The sequence below is a fragment of the Dermacentor variabilis genome, unplaced genomic scaffold, assembly GCF_050947875.1.
Source record: "Dermacentor variabilis isolate Ectoservices unplaced genomic scaffold, ASM5094787v1 scaffold_18, whole genome shotgun sequence".
Lineage (NCBI taxonomy): Eukaryota > Metazoa > Arthropoda > Arachnida > Ixodida > Ixodidae > Dermacentor > Dermacentor variabilis.
Window position 1 is genome coordinate 8,370,682 of NW_027460346.1, and position 21,585 is coordinate 8,392,266.

A 21,585-nucleotide genomic window follows, 5' to 3' on the forward strand; every position below is an offset into this window, starting at 1 on the left:
TAAGGAACGAAATCAAAGATAAAACATGTACGGCGTCTTCAAACATGCATGAGAAATGAGAAATCGCTTGGTTTCAAATGTTTGGAATAAAACGACTCTGGATCTACACTGGCTCCTACACTGCAACACTGGCATACACCGCAAGGTCAATTTCCATTGACTTAATTTGACGGTGGAAGATAGCTGGCAGCAGACAACTGCCTTATTTTTTCTAAGGAAGTAGCTTGCCGTATTCAGGCTCAGCATTTGTATGAGGTTACACATCAAATACTGGAACTGTCAGCGAAACGAGGAAGCATCTCGCTAGGTATCCGTGCATTGCACAGCTGCACTCACTGTCCGTAATGATGAACACGAATTCATGCGTAATACGAAAAGCAAATGGCTGTACCACAACCTCCATCCACCTTAATAGCTTAGCTCACGTGACACAAGTTTTATGCAAGAAATATTTTTTGAAAACTTTCCAAAGCAATTAGCCCGCCACACGAACAAAGGAAAAATATCCCTTGCTAACCAGCCCCAACCGGTTGCTTCAAGTAACTCAAATGAAATCGTTTGTATGAAATAGGTCTCTGTTGCGCGACAACTCTCTAGTTTTGTCCAGTAGCGAAGCCTTACATAATTGCTCAAGAAGAAGGGTTAATATTTCAAAAATATAAGCTTGCATTTCTAATGGCGTCCTGCGGCTCGCTGACGTCACTGGAAACACGATACAAGTAGAACGTCACGGCGAGCGCGTAGGGTGTGCCTCAAAGGCCCGCATTTCATGCGCCTGATCGTTCCGCACGCAGGCTAAGCTTGAAGCCAGACCCGTAGCAGCGTCTAGTGGACGCGTAGTGATCTGCGAAGGGGACAAGAAGAGGAAGTCCACGGGGCGCCGTTTCACAATGACATGCGCGACGACACACTTCTGCCGAGATTCCAGTTGTGGCATCACGCTCCAGTTGTCACCGAAAGCTGTGAAAACGCGAGGGACGCACACGCTGGCCGCGAGCGAATCGCCCGTGCACGGACACCGCCTCGCCGAGGCGCGCCACCCGTGAGCTCCTCGTGAGCCAGTTCTACCAAAACGAAGACGTCTCAGCCCGGCTCGCCTGCCCCCCCTCCCCTCCCCCCCCCCACACACAGCAAGCATTCCAGATAACTACACGTCCACATGTGTAGTGATCTGAAATGGTGCTTCATATCAACAGCGTATACACAGAAAGCGTGCAAAGAACGTACACGCGACACAAGGAAAGAAAAACAAACACACACGACTCATTCGGCACGCGAACTTGCGTGTCCCAAAAGTCATGCAACCACACACACGAAGATTGACGACGTCCCGCCGCCGTGTACAGAATGACTGGCGTTCGTCCGCAGAACTGCCAAGGTGGAAAAGGACGACATCTTCCGACGCAGTCAGGTAGAGTTCCGACGCTGTGCGCCGCGCCGCCAAGTGGCTAGGTCGGAAAAGTCCGAAGACGTCTGCGGCGTTGGCCGCGGACAAGTCCACCGTGCCGTGCAATCGTCGCCGCCACAATCCAGAGGCCGCTCGGCACCAGGACTGTTTGCGAGAGAGCGTCCGTGGGCCCCTGCCTCGAGGACCAAACGAGCGTGCCGGATTAGAAAGAAAGGGTTGTTCGCACCGCACTAGAAACTGCTTTGCGCTCAAGGATGGGGCGGGGAGGACTTTGAACTATACGCCGGACCACGTTACAAGCACGTCAATTTTCTAAAAGTGGCATTTGCTTTGGCTGACAGATTCGCATCGACTTCTCTCAGCCCAAGTCAAATGCCCACGCGCGTGCATTCCGAGCCAAAAGCACTCAACTACTGATGTATACTTGCGTTTCTTGTTTCCATCACGTAGTTAAAAATTTGTTCAGATATGAAATGTTTAAATGCGTAACGAGCAGAATGGGACATATGATGTGCCTCTACAGCTACGACTAGAGTTAATTGACTGATATGTGGGGTTTCAAAGTGTCTAAACGTTCCGAAACCATTACAGTTTGAGAGGAAAAGGAAATAAAATGTAGCAAACATTGACACTGCATGAAGACTTGCAATTTCTTTTCAGCACGCAACGTATAATGACATAGAAAACCCTCGTTCCTGGTACGGAGGTGCCATGATATAAAAACTTTAGCTTCTCTGCTGAATTTACATCTGTGAAGCTGAAGCTGAGCACGCTGGAGTGGTTCTTTCAAGATCAATCCATTGACTTCTGGAGGAACGTAGTCGTCTTCCTCTGGTATATTTTCACTTGTCATAGAAAACAAGCTGGAGCACGTTAATTTAGTCAAGGGTATGACCCAATTCTCTCAAGAAAATCAGTTCTACGAGGTGAAAACTTACGGCGCAAACATAATGGGCAGAAATCGCCTCGCGCTGTATATGGCACTGAAAACGAGGGCCCGCATTCACAAGACATCACTTGCGCAAGAGAGAGAGAGAGGTAAAAGCAAAGACAGGGAGATTAACCAAATGCAATCACTGGTTGGCCATGAGAACTGTTCGTAACCAGCTAAAAGTGGCAACAGAGATATTATAAAGCGATGGTGGCGGCCAATGGCAAGAAATCGTTACGAAGGAAAAACTTTGCGAATTGGGATCCTGGTCTCCAGCAGCACTAAGGAGCGCAGCGAATCACAGAGAGAGGGTTTCCTAAATACTTTCAAGACTTCTCCTGAACCGCGACGGACTGCTCCGACAAAAATTCGGCTGTCCATTCCTGGAGCGCAAAACGGTTTCCCGTGTAGAAACGCCAACAAGGAGGGGGGTGGGGGATCTGTGCGCGTATGTCCACGTGGGTAGACGCTGGTTGTCTGGACTCGCCAACACGGGTGCGTGCCAGTCCACAACGCTCGCCCGCCGCTTCCTGCTCCGGTCGCCGCACGGACTCGCCTGCGCGTGCATGCAGCCAGCGTTGCCGGTTCGCACTGACTTCTGGGAGCGCCACACGCACCCGCAGGCACGTCCGCGCGGCAGACCGAGAGCGCGAACCGAACGCCTCTAGCGACACCTGGGGGAGGAGGGGGGACAAGGAAAGACAGAGTCCATGTCGGCAGCGCACAGCCCCGCGTGGCCACACACACCAGGTCCGTCTTAGACGCTGGTGCGGTCGGCGTACTGGCAGGAGGGCGATAAGGCGCTCGCCTGCCGCGGGGGGCTGTACGTGTTGAAACTGGAGGCGGCGTGCTGTTTGGCCTTGAGCCGCAGGGACGCGATGGACGAGGTCATGCTCTGGTCGCGGTAGACGTACGGCGAGGCCGGCGTCGCGTACGGGCAGGGTGCACCAGCGGCGGCCGCGCCCGCTGCGCTCAGCGCGTTGCCGGGCGTCGGCACGATGGACGGCGACGATATGCCGGGCGGCGCAGGCGGCGAGTTGAAGCAGCCCATGCCCTGCGCGCCGGGCACCAGCGGGCTGGCCCACGGGAAGCTCTTGGCGCCCAGCGGCGAGGGCACCTTGGAGGCCCAGTTGTTGTAGGACGAGTAGCCCGAGTAGAGCGAGTCGTCGAACGGCTGCATCAGGCCGTTGAACTGGCTGCCGAAGCCGTTCTTCAGCTCGGCCGTGGCGTTGCGCTCGCGCTTCCGCCACTTGGCGCGCCGGTTCTTGAACCACACCTGCGCACAAGATATGGGCGACAGTGAGGCCGCGAAACACTTCTGCCGTGCACTAATGCGACAAAACAGTCGATCCTTCAGAGATGAGATTGATTGATTGATTGATTGATTGATTGATTGATTGATTGATTGATTGATTGATTGATTGATTGATTGATTGATTGATTGATTGATTGATTGTCCTTGTGGCCAGTCACGTATTGAACGTCTGCTTTCGTTTTACACATTTGAAACTTGTCGAGGCTTTGGCTATTCACGTGCTTTTTTCTTTGCGGTGTCATCGTGTAGCGCAGTCCCTCCCCGTGCCCGTTTGAATCATGTAAGCTTACACCATCAGCTTCAACGGCAAGCCGTATGGAACTTCAGTCCTGCCCTCTAAAAGTTGTGGCTTCAGCCAATCACGCCACGATCTCATCCCTTTTGCTGTTGAGGTTGTTCTTTCGTCATGTTTGCTACACTAAGTAAACGTTATTTTCAAGGAACATCATCAGATAAGTGAATGAGTGACAGTGAAAATGACGGGCGCAATGACATGCGCACGAGGTGCCCAATCAAGCTTCCTGTTCGTCTTTTGCGGCATATTTATTTCTTTAAAAAGCACGTCTGGCACCTGGCGCCTAACAATTTGCAAGGATGTGTTACCACACTGTAAAACCATTTACACCTTAAAAGTCAATAAGGGTGTAAATTCTTATACAACTCACGCCCTTGCACCGAAAAAGGGTATAAGGGTTTGAGTTATGAACAGATTTCACCCTTATGCACTTTTAAGGTGCAAATTATTTTGCAGTGCAGTCTGGTCGACGAAGCGCGAGCGCTAAAAGCGTCAATGTTTCACCAAAGAATTTCACCTGTTTGCCCTTTATTACATCTCTACGACAGAAAAGGAAGAACGTTATTTTCGACTCGAGTGCAAAACTCGATGAGTTAAATTCTCCAGGCACCAAATTTCGCCTCAGATACGCTAGTGCATGACTGCAGTGATGGTGTGACATAAACCAGGTTTTATTGATAGAGTGAATATATGCGAAGCGCATGGGAGGATAGTCAGGTGAATTTCATTGACTCCGGTATTGGCTCATGCACATTACGAAATGAAGGCTGTTTAAGCGCTAAATTGTATCCACACACACACACACACAGAGAGAGAGAGAGAGAAACCGTAAACAATGAACATGCATTTCAAAGCACCAGAAAACTGTTCCACACAACAACAGCACCTCACAGCATTGTCATGCATCGTAATTACTCAATTAAAATCGCCGCGGGCTCATCCAGTGTTGCACTCACTTCTTGGATTTACCTCTGCACACCGGTGTCGCTTTCACACCGGAATTGTCTCATGCGCCCTGAAGCATTGCACTGGTCAGCTGAAGCTGCATGTGCCAGTTTAGCATCGTTACATTCAGGCGGAATTGCGTGCGCTTCGCGCTCTGCAATTGCGCCTGCTCAAGAGAATCAAGGCGGCTCAAGAATCAAGGCGGCTGGATCAAGGCCGGTGAAGAGAATCAAAGCGCAGGGCGCTTGCTCGTATCGTGAGTAGTGTCGTTGCGTGTCGTTATTCGCACTGCAGTGAATGTATAGCGTCGTACATAACTGGATAACATCTCATACAGCTCCATAACGTCGACTGGCTCCACCAGCATAATTTATTGAGGAGTAGCGTGACGACACACGTTAGCAGCTATGACATGAATTTAAAGGAGCACTGGCCACTCCCATGCGCAGGACAAACATTAAATGAAAGGTCGGAAATCACTGAAATACATTGAGGGCTGTCTATAAGATACAGAACAACTTCTTCACAGGAAATAAAGAAGATTACACGTATGGAAAGGTACAAACCACTAACAGAGATATACAGTTCCACGAAATAAGTAATGGTATTGGGATGAGTTCGAAAGACACATTTTTCTACGAATGTCAGTCTCCTCCCAGTGAATCCAGAAAGCCAACTTTTCAGTCACACGCGATCTCTTTCTCACTGCATGAATATATGAAACTCTTAATCCTCTTTCTCTCAACTGACCTCAATTACACGGTACAGTTCTTAGAATGAAATCGTTCCAGCTTATCTTCAATTGCATAATTAAAGTGTGCTCAATACTAAAGCTCGATTGCTTCATGTCATGTTGGGTTATCAGCTGCCTACAGCGGCGTCTGATTTCCACTTCTTCTTGTGTTGAATGCGTAAGACGCCGACGGTTCAACGTGTCGTCACTGCTGCAAGTTCTTTAGCACTTTGATTTGTTTATCCTTTCCAGCACCCATGACATTGTGCGTGATCATGGCGACCTGCTTGCAACGAGGTGTTGCTGCTTTTTTTCCTGCGCTATAGTTAATGCTTCGAACAAGAAAAGTAGAGCGCACGGGACAAACATAGTATATTCATTGGACGTCCGAAAGCAGAACTTTGGTAATCATAAACGTCGTAGTCATTATGGCCTAGATTATTCTATGACCACCCTTGCTATTTTAACGAGCCCCTAAGTCAATCTACAAACTACAGGCCCATTTCCTTGGCGTGCGCCAGCTGTAAAATACTCGAGCATATTGTTCTCAACTTCATTACAAAGTTTTTCGAAGACATTGATCTGCGACACCCAAACGAGCACGAATTTCGGAGAGGCCTATCGACCGTAACGCAATTGTCGAGATAATGAATGACCTGGCCCATATGTATTAACGAACACTCCCAAAGTGGCATAAATTTTATGTATTTCTCAAAGGCGTTTGATCGGGTTTGCCACGAATAGCTAGTTTTCCAGCTGGTCCGCAAACTTGGGGACGGGCCAGTGACTCGACGGATATCAAGCTATTTGTCCGGCCGTCAGCAGTTCGTGCAGCGCAGTGACCACGTTTCTGACACATTAAATGTCAGATCCGGTGTGCCCCAGGGACCCGTCGTGGCACAGATGTTATTTTTGTTGTTTATAAATGACCTGGCAGTCAACATTAACGCAAATGTTAATTTATTCGCAGACGAGTGCGTATTGTATAAAGAGGTTAAAAGCTACAGTGACCAAATTGAGCTGAACGTTGTCCTGAATGAAATAGCAAGTTGGTGCTCTAACTGGCACATGGTGATTACTTCAGAAAAAACAGCTGCGATGTCAATAACAAAATTGAAAACAATCTTAGGATCCCGTTATGGTTTTAATAACGTCACGTTGCGAAATGTAAGCCAGTACAAATACCTCGGCGTAATAATAACTTCTGATCTCAGCTCGACAGTTCACATGGAAGCTATAGCCGCGAAAGCCATAAAGAAATTGCTTTTCCTTAAACGGACGCTGCGGCAGGCTGACCGTGATACCGAGCTTTTAGCATATATACACCAAACTTGCCACACCGATTCTAGAATATGCCAATATAATCTGGTTTCCTTTCACAAGTAGCGTATCAGCATGCTTGAAAATGTGCAGCGCAAAGCGATTAGATATATTTTTAACCGCTATCGAAGCCTTGATTCCCTGACAGAATTGCTGCGCCGTGCAGGTTTGTCCTCACTCCAAAGTGGAGCCAAAATTCACCGCCTGAAGTTCTTATGCTACTGCACAACTATTTTTAGACCACACAAGATACTTCGAGACTAAGAAAACAAGGCACCTACGTCATACACATAATCTCACACTCCAAGAATATTCGTGCAACAACACTATATTCCATTATTCTTTTTTTTTCTAGGTGCATTCGGGAATGGAAGGTTCTTGACCAACTTGTAGTCGAACAGCGAAGAATTGATGATTTCATTGAACTGCTCCATAACACACTTAATACGTACTTATCATCCTGATGTCATAGTATTTGCTTGTATTTCCCATATGATTATTTTCTTTTTCTATTGGCATGCTTGTCAATATTCGTATTCATACTTACTGCTGTACGTATATTTCTTTCTTCTTATATTGTACTTGTTTAGCAAATTGCCCCTGACAATTATCATTATTGTAACTGCTCATGCGTAAACGTTTCTTCTTTTCTGTACCCCACTCCTGTAACAACCCCGTCAAAGGGTTGACAGTAGGCTGAAATAAATAAAATAAATGAATAAATTAACTCCACGAGCATTTTTGCACTTCACATCCGTCGCAATGTGGCAGCTGCGACGGATGTGAAGGTAAGAACGAAGCATAAAGCAGGTTCAAGCCCAACGTAAAAGGTGTTAGTGAAAATGGTCCGTCAGAAACTGTTCTCGCGGGTTTATTTTCTCGGCTCTTCTATCTGAATTATTTACTTGATTAGGTTTCTGTTGATTAGCCTTGCGAATCAATGTGAACCTGTGCGACCTTCTTCACGGGGCTTATATGCGTTCCGTAATAATGGACGCGCTTTAGTAAGCTTCACCGCAGTGCAGACGCACACACAAACTCGGCTGCGCGCGACGGAGCCTATGTTATACACCCCGGGCAGCAAGAGGCCTCGGCGAGCCCCCAACTCAAATACCTGCCCGGATTTGATTTCCCCGAATCGCCCCGTTGGTGTTCAGGTGGAGCCCGCCAGAGTGCAGTAATGACGCCTTTTTTAAGTACTTCCACAAATTCTCTTCCCCTCCATACAACGTGTATAGTTCACAACTGTATAGCGGTGAAGGCTGCGCTCGACGGAGCCGATCTTATACACCCCGGACAACAAGAGGCCTCGGCGAGCCCCCAACCCAAGGACCTGCCCGGATTTGATGTCTCCGAATTGCCCCGTGGTGCTGAGGTGGAGCCTGCCAGAGTGCAATAATGACGCCTCTTTTTAGATACTTCCACAAATTTTCTTCACCACAATACAACGCGTATAGTTCACTGCATTTCACAACTGTATAGCGGTGAAGGCCATTATAGAGCGCGTTTAATAACCTCGTTAATTTTTGTGCGTCGTGCAGTTTTCGCTAAATGAGATTCGCTGAATGTCTACTCAAGTGCCTCAGGTGGGAGGCTAAAAAACGCGCATGGCCCTAAAACTGGCTTGGATTTTGGTACCGAAGGATGGTTTCACAAAGCTCTTTTTTTTTCGTTGGAATTAACCGTCTTACAATTAGATATGGACGCTACAAAAGCGAGTGTGGTTTGTTTCTCGGCTCAAGCTGAGGCAGCCCTCCGGCACGGGGTACGTTGACTGATCGCCAAGTTCTCAGCAAGCCGCATCAAACGTCGACAGGTCGGGTCGCTGGTTCTCCGCCAGCAACGAGGAACCGAGGGACGACACAAAGCCCGTCGTTCGTGAATGTTGTTTGCCAGTGGCCGGCGGTTTTCCCGGATAACACGTCCAACATCCCGATTAGCTGTTAGGAGCTCTTAAATGCAGCTCTACCGTAATAACGTTTTTAGGAATATCTGGCCCACTCTCCATTCGCGGACTCTATTCGTTCGCCAGTGTTCGTGCTGTGCCAAACACTCGAACTATAGTGAACAATCTGCCAGAGTCACGAACATAAGGATCTAACAGCCTATTCTATTTTCCCCTCGATCCTTTCAGCCATCCTCTGCCTTGGAATCCCATAACCACTCACCCCCCTCTCGCTCCCTCCTCACTCCCAGCAGTGCTCACTGCCGTTCAAGTGTCATTTGCTCACCATTGCGCGACGTGGAAAACAAAGACTTCGCAGGAGGCAGTAGGAAAGAACAGAGCGAGCACAAAGCTGCGGTCTCCTTCCTACTAAGTCCTTTTTTCCACGTCGCCCTAATATGTACCCTCTGTACTTGAACGAACTTGCTCAGCAACATATTCTACCGAACAACTGTAGGACGATAAGCAGTAATTTCCTTCATTCGTATTCCTTATCAGTTTAATAAACAGCCACCTAATACTATATATATACAGGCTGCAATGCAGCTCATATCTCGGCCTCTCGGATAACCATAAAGGCGTCAATGTGAACGCTATTGGCCTCGTGCTGCATCATGTCAGCTTCTGACTCGACACACTTGAGCCAGGTTAACATTAACAAGCCAGAGAAGAGCCAAAGGGACGAGGATTGGCTGGTGTCTTCACTGAGAGTACTTGAACAAAAACCGTCATTTGATCCGTTCTAGCGCACGAACAATAGTCGCAGAAACTTCTCGCGCGAGAAAGGCTCATGGGAATAGCAATACTGAGGTCACCAAAAGTAAATTTAAGCGCGGCAATCGTTAAGCCCCCATTTATAATCATAGGCAGGGCGTGGATTGTCTTGCAAAATGTCAGGGTCTCGTTGAGAAGGCTCAGAGGTTCTTATCGTTATTTGTGGCTTTAAATGGGTTTTATGATTGCGTCACACTTCTTTGCGAGCGGCTGAATATTTAACTTTAACGACCCTGTCAATTTGTTACGCGGCATAAACAAACCACGGTACTTTCGAGTCACTAAATCTACATGAGACATGATGTCTGGTAGGTAACGCTCCACGCGCCCCCTTTTTTTTTATAAATATATATTCTAAAGCGCTTTGCTTGTAACATTCTCTAAGCAATCGATTTAGAGAAATTTCAAGTAAATCAATCAACTATAGCAGGTGTATTCGAGTTGCTGCAGCGGTTTCATATTGGTAACCACACGTGCAGTAAGTCCTGTTTTTCGTGTTTAGTTGGCACAAAAGAAAAATGCGGGCAGAAACGATAAACTTATTAAGCTATCACGTGAGACCGACCACTTGGACAAGGCATTCATTCATACAGGAAGAAATGAAAGCGATCTGTTTGCCGACTGGAAGAACGAGAGTTACTGGGTTATGTTGTAATAAAGACTAGCGACGTTGCATTCTATGAACATTTACAATCCGCGTTTGGCCCTCGTAATACCTTCCTGTTAAAATATTTTGTGTCTTCCCGAGATCACTTGTGCGCGAGGCAGTGTTTTCAGAACTCGCACCAATAAATAATCCGCGTATGAATGCTGTTTGCGCTGAATGAACACATACCAGTGCAATTGTTCACTCGAACGACAAAATCCGTGGAAGCACTAGCCGTCACTGAGTCGGATGCCTAGATTTGCCTGCACCACGACTCTACCTACAACGACAGCAGCCTAGAAACAGGAGGGATTCAGTAAGCCTCTTTTAAGCAAAACAACTCGAAAGAACGATCACTGGTCAACGCCAAAGAGCTCTCCGTTTTCACTGAGAGTCCTGTCAATTCAACACGGTCAGTGACTGTGGACAGTGCCTACTGAGAAAGATTCCTGGCAATGCAGCCTTCGGCCTCACGCATGCTGAGGAATTTTGGACATTGCCCTTTCGGCTGTCTGCCGTAATTCACCGCAGTGCATCAGTTCAACTCAGTGGCCAGCATTTAAAAAAAGAAAAAAAACATATATTTCCCATAAGGGCACCCGAATTCCAACAAATTCCACTTAGCGACGTTAAGAGGCTACGCCCCTTTTATTACTATGTGTATTTGTGGGCCTTAGTCGTCGCGTCTTTGCTGCGTTATAGCAGAATCTTGGTTCCCTTACTCTCTTTAAAAAAAAATGGCCTTCGTGTCCTGAAGCGCACAGTACTTCGGCCTTCCTGGCAAAGAAACTTTCAGAATGTGATTGGTCGCCGTTTCGTGCCAAAGATGCAGTCGTTGCTATGGTCTCTCTGGTGGGCATACAGCGGGCGGGATCACGTGCCTATGCAGGCGCACAACGAGAAGCGCGCGCGTCAGCCACTACACACACCCGCTCTGTGTCACCGCAGCCGTGCTGTTCATAAACCGAGCTAAAGCTGGAAGCTGCACGGGGCTAGCATTAATCCCCATTTCTCTGTTGTGGAAACACGCGTGCTGAAATTTCGTGGAAGACAAGTTTCGTGGAAAACAAACAAACGACATCATAAAACCGGGCTACCGAAAAAATCTATTTTGCCATATTCAATATTGTTTCTAAACGTTTCGTATACATTTATGAACTTACGTAATTAATTATCTCCTAAACTCGGGGCTGAACTCTAGCAGAGGATAACAGCTAAATACAGTGGAAGTTCGTGCGTTACGGCGCCGCGAAACAATTTTAGAAATGTGAACAGAAAAAGAGAATAAGAAAAATAATAAGCAGCGTCGACACGTACTATTGCAGAATACGAAACAAAGCAACCTGACACGTTGTTTACCTCTGCGAGGAGTTTGCGCCGCTGGTTAACATAAGACCATTTTAATGGTGTCAAATCACTTCGCACGTGATCGTTTTTCATTACGCGCTTTCCGAATTTGTTCTCGGCAAAGTCCGCGTAGTATCACGCAATTTCATTGCTTGCGACTTCATCCCCTGCAGCGGTAGGAGCCAGTTGCCGTGCAAACCGTAGGCATTAGGAGACTGAAATTGCGGTACGTATTTTTCCAGCCTGACTACGTAAACAGCGCCGCTCTATCCAGAACTGAAAACAAGCGGAGGTCTGTTGCCTAGGTGCGACTCCGTTGGCATTAAGGACTCAGCCGTAACCTCTCAGGTATTCCCAGGAAAGAAGTTCAAACAGCTTTTCTGTTCTTTCGACCAGCGTCAGAGGCAACGGATTGCCGGGATATAGCGAGTTGCGCCAAATTGCACGTGCGGTCGCTATATGACTCGCCACAGCGCAGGATTTCTTCGCGGAGTCAACTCGCACAAAAGGTTCTGCTCGCGCCTGTTTCCTGCAGGAAAGGGTTACTATAACAACAACACCAAGTCTCTCGCTGCACGGCGCCTCAAGCCTGGAAAAAAGTCTAAAAAAGGAGGTTGGAGGGGGAGGCAACGAAATGGAACTCGCGAAACCCATCACCATGCATGAACAACGAGGCCTCATCGCCAAACTTTTCAGGCGCGGGCCTCGGTGGTGAGGTGGCGGCAACGAGCAGCAACAAGATGAGCGAGCAGAATCAAGAGCGCGCCGCGGTTCAAGCCGCGCGTTAACTCCTTCCGAAAGGGTTATACGCGCGCCCTGCGGGCCGCGCAATGAGTTTTTATTGCTTTTTCCTCTCCCGCCCCCCTTGTCGCTGGTTTTCTCTTCCTTTTCGGGGGCCCGCACCGTCGTGCTCGGTGCACTGAGTACCGCTCGCCGCGATTCATTTTTCATGAGGCGATTTCGGCGCCGTCCGCTTTCGGCGCGCTCTCCCTCCTCGCTCACGTCGGTTCCTGGCGCGGCGCCGCGACCACCGGCTCGTGTTAATTTTCAACGAGCGCCTCGAGGTCGCGCGCACGTATGCGAGCCGGCGAAGCCCGCGCAACACCCTCGGCCAGTAATTGATATATATGACCTCGGCTGCACGCGCGCCGTCTCTTTTGTGTCCGCGCTTCGTCTCCTACGCCGCATGCGCGCAAATGGTACACACTGCCGCGCTCGCGTCAAGCCTCGCTCACGCCGCAGCCACGCGTCCGCGTACCTGTATCCGTACGCGCGGCCAAAAAGGCTCACGGACCAGCAGCAAAGCGCGCATTATACCTCAAGCACGCTAGCGAGCGCTTACCGCCCTCGTCGTCGACGTGCCGCACGTATACAAACTACCCGACGCAGTGCGCCCGCATGGCCCGGAAGGCGAGAACGGTTTCAAGCTGGCCTTCGTCGCCCGAAGGCAGCGTCGAGAAATCCTCCCTCCACAGTGTGCGCGCGCCCCCCGGAAGCGGCCCTTTTCCCTGCTGCTTGGAGTAGCAGCATAGCTGTGGGCGCAGCCTGCAGCGCCGGATTTCTCCGGGTCGGCTCACGCTCGGGGTCCGGGACAGATCCCCAGCGTCACCGCGGCGAGCGCCTCCCCCCCCCCCCCCCGACGGACAGCCGTGCCTTTTGCTTGCTGGCTTTCGTCGCCTCGGCTTGCTGCTGCTGCTGCTGCTGCCGCCACCGACTGCGCTGCCAGCAGTACAGGAGCGAGCCGAAGCGGCGATCCGTCTTCATTTGGCGCTCCCTGGCAGGAGCGCACCAAGGAACGATGTCGAGAACAAGAAGAACAGCGTTTCGCGGCGTGCCCGGCTTCGCTCAGAAGAATACGGCACCGAATACGAGCACACGCACGGACACTGCGCAGGCGCCCTCCCAGCTGCAGCTGGCGCACGTATACGCGAGTCCGCAGAGCTCTTGTCCCGCGCTGCGATCGCGTGCGTGCGTGCGCGCACGAGGGCCCCGTCTTTTGTTCTCATTGCCGCCGAGTGTCCCCGTGGGAGTCACGGCGCGCGAGAGTGTTATTAGCTGTTGTACACGAAGCGCACGCTGAGCGAGAAAAAAAAAAAAAAAAGCGTGAGCGCATTCTTATTAAACGCGCCCAGATTGAGATGACTTATACGACGCGGAATGTTGATGGTCTTTCTTTCTTGCTTTGTTATTTTATTATTATTTTTATTGTTTTTTTTTCTACGTGCACCGTGGCGTTCCTCCAAGTCAGAGCCGCCTATATGCTGCTGGGGGGTTCGCGAAACGGTTCTCCCGAGATTCGGAATGTATTTGTTCAGTACTTCCTCGGAAGGCAGCAAGAGAAAGAGCGAGAAAAGAAGTGGGAAAGGTAGAGGTAGAGAGGTTAACCAAGGACGTGCCGGGTTGGCTACACTACACTTGGAGAGTGGAAAGTGGAAGAATAGATAAGGAGAGAAAAGAAAAGTAATAGTCAGTCGCAGAGGTATCTCCACTGCCACAAAGGTTTATACAATCCAGTGTCTTTCAAGAAGCGCAGAAGGGCTTTTGTGGCCTTTCGCATGCAAGAATGCATAGGCCACGGTCCAAGGATCTTCCGAGAGCGCTGTATTATCTAGCTGGTTTAGTTTAGCATGTAGAGTACGTGGTTGAGTGTCAAAGGAAGGGCAGTGACAAAGAAGGTGCTCTAGAGTCTCATCGTACCCGCGCAAGTTGCACGCCGCACTGTCGGCCATCCATATTAGGAATGAATAGGCACTGGTAAAGGCGACGCCCAACCACATGCGAAGTAGTAAAGTTTTTTCGCGACGGGAGAGTCCAGTTGGCAGGCGAAGTCGCAAGTTAGGGTCGAGAGAGTGCAAGCGTGAGTTGGTGAAACCGCTTATGCTTGTACTTACGACGCTTGTGCTGAATTACTGCGGTGATTACACGCTGTGTAGCGGTCATGAAAAGCCCGCAAAAAATATTCACAAACCAAATTATTTTCATTTATTCGCCGTTGTTCTAGCGGCACAGTCAGAGGAGTATTGGTCGGGCAATTGAGTGGCTGCAGGGTCCGACTTCGGTGATAGTGATAATGTCCGTTCTTCACAGGCAATTTATAACGTCGATCATCTCATTCTGTGGACCATCCTATTTGGGCTCGGGACAGCTGCTATTCGGTGATGCAGAGAGGCAGTACCAGCAGGTGGCACTTTTTCCGCGCTTTATACACTGGCAGTGTTCCACGATCTCAGTGGTACACGCTTCAAACTGACTTCACCACCACACAACGGAGGAGGTATGAACAACCAACCCTCCGGGGCCTTGCCATTCTTGGTTTGTATGTAATATGTCAAGGCACCGGGCACCAGTGTATTCCAGACTATATTGTTCTTGCAGGCAGCAAGTGATAGGATGCAGATGCAACATTGGTGCAGAGTATACAAGTGGCGCCGCCGATTGAATCAGAAGCGTGATTTCTGTCATTTATGTCACGGTGAAGCTGCCTTCTGTTAGTTAATATTATCTCTTGGCGGTTGGCTCTTTTCGACCTGCATTAAAAGTGACTTTATGGGCCAGATACAAATACATCATCGCCGAGCTATAGAAAATAACATGATATTCTACTCAAAAGGACAGCAACCATAATAATGGATGGGGTCGAACGTCCCAAAGCAAGGTTAGGGTTACAGACGTCACACTGTAAGGCTCCGGATTTATTTGAATCACCTGGGGTTCTTCAATGTACACTTAAATGGGAACACATACCAGACTTCACGTACCCACTTCTCTTGTCAGGCCCTCTTTAGGATATGAGTCCATAATTTGGAACCCCCATCCTTCTAATCTCTCGAATCCACTCCGAATCAATCCAAAATAAACCTGCGCTCCTATCTTCATACTCTCGCCATCAAGGTGTGTCGGCCATTAATAAATCACTCAAGCTCCCTTCTCTTAACATGCAGAAGGAATTAACACGCCTGGCGTTCTTCCGTAGCCTTCACCACAGCACCATTCCACTCGCTCAAGTTCTTCCCGCTCCTCACATCTCGACCCGCGTAGACCACGTTCATAAAGTAAAACCTGTATTTGCCAGGACTAAGGCTTGTCACAATTCTCCTCTACAGTTCTATCTATTGACGGATTGAACTTTTTACCTTCATACATTATCTCGCTTGCGGAATAATCATTTCACGCCACACTGCTAACCTTCTTAGAGCGTATCAAGCGTCATAACCCACATGTGCTTGAATATTTAGTTTAAACGTGTTTTATAGTGCTTAGTACTGTATAAGATTTTTTTCTTTCGTTTCATCTGATATGTATATTTGTAGGTTTTTTTACCGACTTCATTCGACTGTATTGTTAAACTAATGTTCTGATGGGGACTGGTCGTCTCCATCAAGTTTTTGAGTTCGTTGGCGTTTTTCACGCTACCAAACATTACACAAAATCTTTTCTGTTTATTTTTGTTTCTGTTCGACGTTTAGATTATTTTTTATTGCATCTAATGATTTCCTATATTAAATATATAAATTATGGGGTTTTACGTGCCAAAACCACTTTCTGATTATGAGGCACGCCGTAGTGGAGGGCTCCGGAAATTTCGACCACCTGGGGTTCTTTAACGTGCACCTAAATCTAAGCACACGGGTGTTTTCGCATTTCGCCCCCATCGAAATGCGGCCGCCGTGGCCGGGATTCGATCCCGCGACCTCGTGCTCAGCAGCCCAACACCATAGCCACTGAGCAACCACGGCGGGTTCCTATAGTATTTAATTTGTGCACATTGCACCTACGATTTACCTTTTCTATCCCCCGTACCCTATGTAATGCCCTAACGGACCCTATGTAATGCCCTAACGGACCCTTAGGGTACTCAAATATAAGAAAATCAATGTACACGGGTGTGTTCACATTTTGCCTCCAACGGAATCCTGCCGCAATGGTTGGGTATCGAGCCGATGGCCTTGGGCTCAGCAGCGCAGCATCATATCTACTATTTTGCCACGGCGGTTTCCAAGAAGAAGACATGTGGTCTGCGGCATTTACTCGCCGCGACTAGAGTAATGAGTAAACAAATCTGGATGGCTTACAATTTCCAGGGTTCCAAAAACCAGCACAAAGATATGTACACTGAACCGGCCAGTGGGCCCCTCTGCGAAGCCCTCATTTATCACCAAAGCGTCGCCGACGTCGGTAGCTAGGGATACGTGGAAAATTAACCTACATTCCGCACAATAACGACGCACGCTTCGTCGCTCCTCTGAGTGTTGAGCAGCGAATCATGCTGAACTGAAACTCGGGAATAAACGCGTTTCTGATTTCCGTCGCACGCTCAGTGATGTAGGACGTGCGCACGTCGACATTCTCATACCTCGAACCAACGTGCCCCGAGATAGGCGACGTCTTGGCGAGTGTGCGTCGCGTTCCTCCCATTTTGCTGCCGCTGCCCGTTGTAGTGGCGCTGCTGTGTCTATGGAAAGCTTTAGCGAAAGGTGCCTAATAGGCCACGCGTCATTGGCCTACGAGACACCGGCAGTGGTTCGTCCCACTTTGCACGAAACATCGTTAAACAAGCGAGGAAACGATAGAATGAAAGCTAGAAGATCAAGGCAGTGCGTAGCCACAGTTCGCAAGGCTCTCGCCCTCCTAACTGAAGAAAAGCGCAAAGTGCAGTACAGCTGTTGACCGTCGCCGCGCCACGGGGCAGTCGTGAACCAACAACGACAAGTTAAGCTGTACTATGTGGCTGTCTGTCCCGTTGCAGCTAGTGAAAGTAGCGTTCTGCACGAGAGATTCTGCGTGTCAGCCTCCCCATTGCGTCATGTGCTGAGAGTGCGGTGTCAAACAAGGAAGTTGCCGAGAACCTTAATTCTGAGACAACGCGGCCTTGGCTTCATCCTCTCGATATACGCCTGGCTGTGCGCAGTGAAGCGCCTATATACACGTGACACATGGGACAACCGCCGCGTCTGTAGTGCGGAGACCAGTGATCCTATATCATGCATATTGCGGCTGAGTGCGGAGCTCCCTCTTACGTGCATTCCTTCCCACTGCCCCTCATTCGTACCCTTTCATCGCACATTCCTTTACCACTCAGCAGAATAGCGGCCTAGAAACGTGGGTCTCCATTTTCGTAGCTCTCTACCAGCTTGCCGCTCGACTTGCCACTCGAGGCACTTTGCGTGCATTCGCGGGCTTCTATTCACGCTCGGAAAAAAAAAAACACTTTTATGCAGCACGTATTGAGCAACAGAAAGCTGTATCGGCAGTTTGTCATGTCGCTCTGCGATTTCTTCGTTAACATTTTTCATCTAACTACAATATTTGAGAAGTAGAATAATTAGTTGAGACTAATTATGTAATTAGGCGCGAGGAAAGATAACCGATTGTCATTAAGGGTTACAGACTGGATTCCAAGAGAAGGGAAGCGTAGCAGGGAGCTGCAGAAAGGTAGGTGGGCGGATGAGATTAAGAGAGAGAGAGACAGAGAGGAAGAAAGGTAAAGGAAAGATAGGGAGGTTAACCAGAGATTATCTCCGGTTGGCTACCCTGTACTGAGGGAGGGGCAAGGGGATGCCATAGGTGAGAGAGAGAAAGATAAAAAATAAAAATAAATAAAAAAAGACTACACACACACACGCACGTACGCACTAATTGTTTGTGTGGGCACTGTCACGCAGACAAGATCCTTGGAAACTGGCCCACGCGAACATCAGCGCGATCCGCTATGAGATTAAGAAGTCTGCAGGGGCAACATGGCCACAATTAGTACATGACCGGGGTAGTTGGAGAAGTATGGGGGGGGATGCCTTTGCCCTGCAGTGGGCGTAACCAGGATGATGATGATGATGTAATTAGGCGGAATGCAAAAAATAATTTGAGTATCTCCAAGCGACGGCAAACAACATTACCTTGGTTCTCTCGAGCTACGTGGCATTTGCATATTTTTTATTCATGATGCACGATAGTTGGGACGCCCTGTATAAACTTTGTAAGCTTGCCGACAAATTAGTTCCAGTGGGCGTGGCTCCCCCTGTTCTGCGTAATAAAAAAAAATAAATTCCCACATAAAACGTCAACGTATAATGTCGTTTTGTTCGGTGTCCCTAAAGCACACGAAACTCTTACGAAGCACCACGAAGCGCATTATATTCAACATATACATGATTTCCTTTGATTTAACCATACGCTATGTGCCACTGGCATCGTGCGCGCATTTTTTTATCGTTCCTCCAGAATTGGCATGTGCCACTGTGGCACAAGAGGTGCAGAATCCTTGAATGTAACACGATATGTGTCGTACTTATAACAACAAATACATCGACGATCCCCACTTTTTTTTTTTCAAACGCCATATACATCATCTTCCCCGTGAAAACATGTTTTCATTTGGGCATATATCTGGCGAGTGACTTAGTGCGTCACTTGCATGAGATTGCATGAGATTAAGCCTGTGGCTTTTGATGATGGATAAACATAAACATTGGATGAGGTTTCGCGCTACATAGGATTGAAGTAAACACAGTTGTAAAAATTAAATTATGGGGTTCTGCGCACTAAAACCACGATCTGATTATAAAACACGCCATAGTTGGAGGCTACCGGATTAAATTATGCCTCCTGGGGTTCTTTAACGTGAATCGAATGCACAGTACGTCGGCGTTCCTTTGGGGGGGGGGGGGAAGGGGGGGATTTGATCCCGTGACCTCGGGCTTGGTAGCGCAACGCCAAAGCCACTACGCCACCACGGCGATTGAGCGCTATTGTACGCATCACTGTTAGTGGCATAAAATTTAATACAAGCCATTTGACTAAAGTTTCGCTTCCGAAGGATTCCAATGAGTGCGTTGAATCGGCATAATTTTTTTTTCTCCTTTACTTCCATCCGTTTCACTGTGATCGGCGTCAAAAAAGAAAGAAAGAAAAGAAGAAAAAAACAGGCCACGGGATGGGAAGGCGCGAAACAGATAGACTAAACAAATTTACAATGCATTTTTGGCGAGGGCGCCAACCACAGTCGGACGGCGTGTAGGCCCGTCGAATTTCATTAGTGTCGTTCAACCGTAAGACACGCTTAGCTTGGATGCGTTACGAGTGTTAACGAAGCCCAAACATATTTTTCAATGTCACAGCTGCGTTAGCACATTTTTTTCATGCGTTTTATGCCAATACGTTGCTTTTCTTTTTTTTTAATACCTGTTCTTGATTGTTGTACTTCTGTATATCTTGGGACACCGACGTCACGCATACGGTCATCGCAAAAGAAGAGGGTCCATTTTTTGGACTCCATTTTGTGCATGAATACTAACACGCGCCTGTATGTCATCACGTGGAAGTAATCGCATTGTAGGTGCGACCACCTAATCGTCATAAACGCAATATGTACCTGCTATGACAAGAGTCTTCAGCATTCATGCGGGTAGCAGAACAACAAATCCCGGAAAGGCTTGGAGTACTGTGCGGCAGATGACCGACAGAGTGGTGGTGCAAATGCATTAGGCATTTTTCAGAAGCTTCCTATATACGATTTCGCCACCCTAAAACGCGGGAGACGGATGAAGTTATCGAGTTTTTCCTTCCGCACTAGAATGTGCTTGGCACAGGGCAGGTCACGGTCTAGAGTTACGTCATGGAACTTGTGGTGGCTGACTATAGAGATGCGCTATCGATTGTCGGATTCGTTACAGCGTAAACCATGACATTTTTGTATGTGTGAACGCCGAGGGTAAACCATTGTCGATGAGTTGCAGGAAGTCTTGGTCTCACAAATATGTGGATATGAATGAGACAGCTCGCTCTATGGCGTTGTTTTCAGGTGCAGCCCTACCGCTCAGCAATGTACCGTGCCTTGATAGCTGAAGGAACAGGCAGCTTTGCAGCCTATGCCGCCATATATTGGTGGTTCGTGGGGTGGCACTGCAATCCACGTTAGCTGTATGGTGTCGTCAACAGTTAGGGGGGGGGGGGGATTTTTTTTCTCAATATAAAACATGTGCTTACTTACCTTGTTTTCATAATATTTGGAGTGCAGCACACTGGAACATCTCGCATTGCGACATTTTACGTCTTACCCGGCCTCAGAACACTGCTTAGGTACACGACGTGTACCAGTGGCCTTTGCGGTCGTAATGAGCTCGGTAACAGTCTCACTGATGAAAGGATATGTTGCTCTATACCTTTTTGTCTTCTATAGAGCGAAAGCGCTTAGCGTAGCCGAAACAATACATCTGTATTCGTGTGGCAAACCTCCATTTAGTAAAAGCCAGCTGTGGACGGACAAACGGGAGATGTTCAGTTTGGCCTCACAACGTATTGGCGCGGTATAAACGTTCCCGGTTCCTTTATTCTGAAACAGTAAGCGTTGGAAGTGCTACAGTTCTCCCAAATAGGACGCGTTCTGTTAGTCTTTTCTGCGCACCTGGCGAACATAGAGAGACAGAGGAAAGGATTAAGCAGGGTGGTTAACCACCCGCACGTCCGGTTTGCTACCCTGCGCCAGAGGGAGGGGGCATGGAGACAAAAAGAGAAGGAGAGAAAAGGAGTATTAGTTGCGCGCACACGTGAAGATGCGTAGGCAAGCGTATAAACGCTCCCGAATTGGGGTATACTGCAGCAATGCTCTGGCTGATTTCAGCGCCAGCGACGCGCGCAGACATGGTTTAAGGACCTGCCGGAATTTTCGAACAGCAACGATATTCTAGATGACTGTAAGAGATTTAAAAAAAATGGAGCTGAGCAGGCCATGTCATGCGTAGGACAGATAACCGGTGGACCGTTGAAGTTACACAGAGGGTGCCAAGGGAAGGCAAGCACAGTCGAGTACGGCAGAAAATTAGTTGGGGTGATGAAATTAGGAAATTTTTGTGCCGACGCAAGTTGGAATCGTCTAGGTCAAGACAAGGGGTCATTAGAGATCACTAGGAGAGAGGCCTTCGTCCTGCATG

The 21,585-nt window shown here is 48.5% G+C and overlaps 1 protein-coding gene across 1 annotated transcript in view; it reads right to left on the reverse strand.

Moving 5' to 3' along the window:
• Positions 1–3,003: 3,003 nt before the first annotated feature.
• The window catches only part of LOC142568380 (pituitary homeobox 3-like), a 156,526-nt gene continuing 137,944 nt past the window's right edge, over positions 3,004–21,585 (reverse strand). Inside the window, exon 5 of the mRNA XM_075678378.1 lies at positions 3,004–3,615. Coding sequence (XP_075534493.1) covers positions 3,097–3,615 — 519 coding nt within the window. The 3' untranslated portion in view covers positions 3,004–3,096. The remainder of the gene's footprint in view (positions 3,616–21,585) is intronic.